This window comes from Dendroctonus ponderosae, unplaced genomic scaffold (assembly GCF_020466585.1).
Source record: "Dendroctonus ponderosae isolate FM_Combo_2020 unplaced genomic scaffold, Dpon_F_20191213v2 Dpon_F_20191213_2, whole genome shotgun sequence".
Classification (NCBI taxonomy): domain Eukaryota; kingdom Metazoa; phylum Arthropoda; class Insecta; order Coleoptera; family Curculionidae; genus Dendroctonus; species Dendroctonus ponderosae.
Genome location: NW_026018165.1, coordinates 17,051,926 through 17,053,951, shown reverse-complemented (window position 1 = coordinate 17,053,951; position 2,026 = coordinate 17,051,926). Strand labels below are relative to the sequence as shown.

The 2,026-nt window shown below is 36.9% G+C and overlaps 1 protein-coding gene across 1 annotated transcript in view; it reads right to left on the bottom strand.

The window, feature by feature from the left end:
* Positions 1-2,026, bottom strand: part of LOC109536712 (extracellular serine/threonine protein CG31145) — a gene marked incomplete in the record, with an annotated part of 77,897 nt that overhangs the window by 24,559 nt on the left and 51,312 nt on the right. The window contains 2 exon segments of the mRNA XM_048663578.1: positions 85-225; positions 386-579. Of these exon segments, the coding sequence (XP_048519535.1) occupies positions 85-225; positions 386-579 (335 nt within the window).

The window sequence follows — 2,026 nt, the reverse complement described above, 5'->3', positions numbered from 1 at the left end:
TAAATCCTTGCCTATATAGGCGCCTTTTTCTTCAAATTGTCCTGCCTTTAAATCCGAGCTTTAGTGATCAAAATTTGCACTTACTTTATTAAAATTTCCAATGTCGATTGCCTAATCAGGCAGCATTGCAGCAAGGGGGCCAATATCGATATTTCATCGTGGAAGGGTTTTCCGAAACCGCGCCCGTGGTCCAGGTGGAGCGTGAATGTATCGTTGCCAAACAATCTGGAACCAATTAGACCCAAGTTTAATCAATGCTCAAACAGCGGCATTTATCGAAGATTGATTTCAAGTGGAATCGGTCGATTCAAATCACTTTGGAAAATTGTCTTTTGATGACAACGTTTCGAGATGAAAAATTTCGGAATCTGTCCGGAATATTCACCTGAATGTTTCGTAGTGATGCCTATCCATATTTCCGATAAGGAAATCGAAAACGGACATGTCCATCAAATCAAACAGTCGGCGATGTCGATCATAAGGCGGGATTTCTCGCACCAGCTGACAATAATTCGGATCGGTTTCCCATTGCGCTTTCCGTCTTTTGTGGTAGGAACGTCGCCATGGGTGCCTCCATACCTAGAAAAATTCAATCAAGTGCGATTTTTTCAATATTTTCAAGATTTTATATCGTTTATTTCATATTAAGTTTCGGCGGGACAACAGCGCCATCATCAGATTTAAAATTCAACACAAACCCAAAATTGGAAAACATTAAATTCTTTTTGAGTGAAATCGGCGAGACAACAGCGCCATCATCAGATTTAAAATTCAACACAAACCCAAAATTGGAAAACATTCGAATCTTTTTGGCTTGGTTGACCAAACAAGTTTAAGAGAACTTCTGTCTCGGAAATGAGAGAAAATATTCGAATAATCGTTGGAACATTTTCAATAGAGTCTCCAGGAAACTGTCTTTAGCTCATTGAAATTCACACAAATTTCCCAATCATTAAAAAACTTAGAGCCAAAAATTTAAAGAGCCGTCGAAGTTTAAGAGAACTTCAGACTCGGAAATGAGAGAAAATATTCGAATAATCGTTGGAACATTTTCAATAGAGACTCCGTCTTTAGCTCATTGGATTTTACAAAAATTTCCCAATCGTTGAAAAGTTAAGAGCCAAAAATTTAAAGAGCCGTCGAAGTTTAAGAGAACTTCTGACTCGGAAATGAGAGAAAATATTCGAATAATCGTTGGAACATTCAATAGAGACTCCAGTAAACTCTCTTTAGCTCATTGAATTTCACACAAATTTCCCAATCATTAAAAAACTAAGAGCCAAAAATTTAAAGAGCCGTCGAAGTTTAAGAGAACTTGTAACTCGGAAATGAGAGAAAATATTCGAATAATCGTTGGAACATTTTCAATAGAGACTCGAGGAAACTGTCTTTAGCTCGTTCGATTTTACACAAATTTCCCAATCGTTAAAAAGTTATGAGCCAAAAGGTTAAAGAGGCGTCGAAGTTTAAGAGAACTTCTAACTCGGAAATGAGTAAAAAAAATGAGAATATTCGAATTCTCGTTGGAACATTTTCCATCGAGAATCCAGAAAACTGTCGTTACCTCATTTGATTCTACAAAAGTTTTCCAGTCTTTAAAAAGCTAAGAGCCAAAAATTTAAAGTGCGATCGGAGCTTAAGAAAGCTTCTAACTCAGAAACGAGCGGAAATATATGCATACACTTTTTTAAACAAGCGATTCTGTCTAATGCTCCTTAGATTTGACCCAAAGTTAATTAATTACCTGTAAAAAATAAACAGCCGAAAATTTAAAGAGCGGTTAAAATTTACTAGCGTTTCCTTCCAATTCGGATACGAGTGGAAATATCTGCATACTCATCAGAAGCTTTTTAATAAAGCATCTCGAAAACGTCTTCGGCTCATTAATTTAAATGTTGGAGGAAAAATTTAAGGATCCTTCAAAGTTCATGAGAACTTCTAACTAGGAAACGAGCGGATCTGCTATCTGCATTATCATTTGAACCTTCACCTGAGACTGGCCACAGACTGCAAGTCGACACACTTT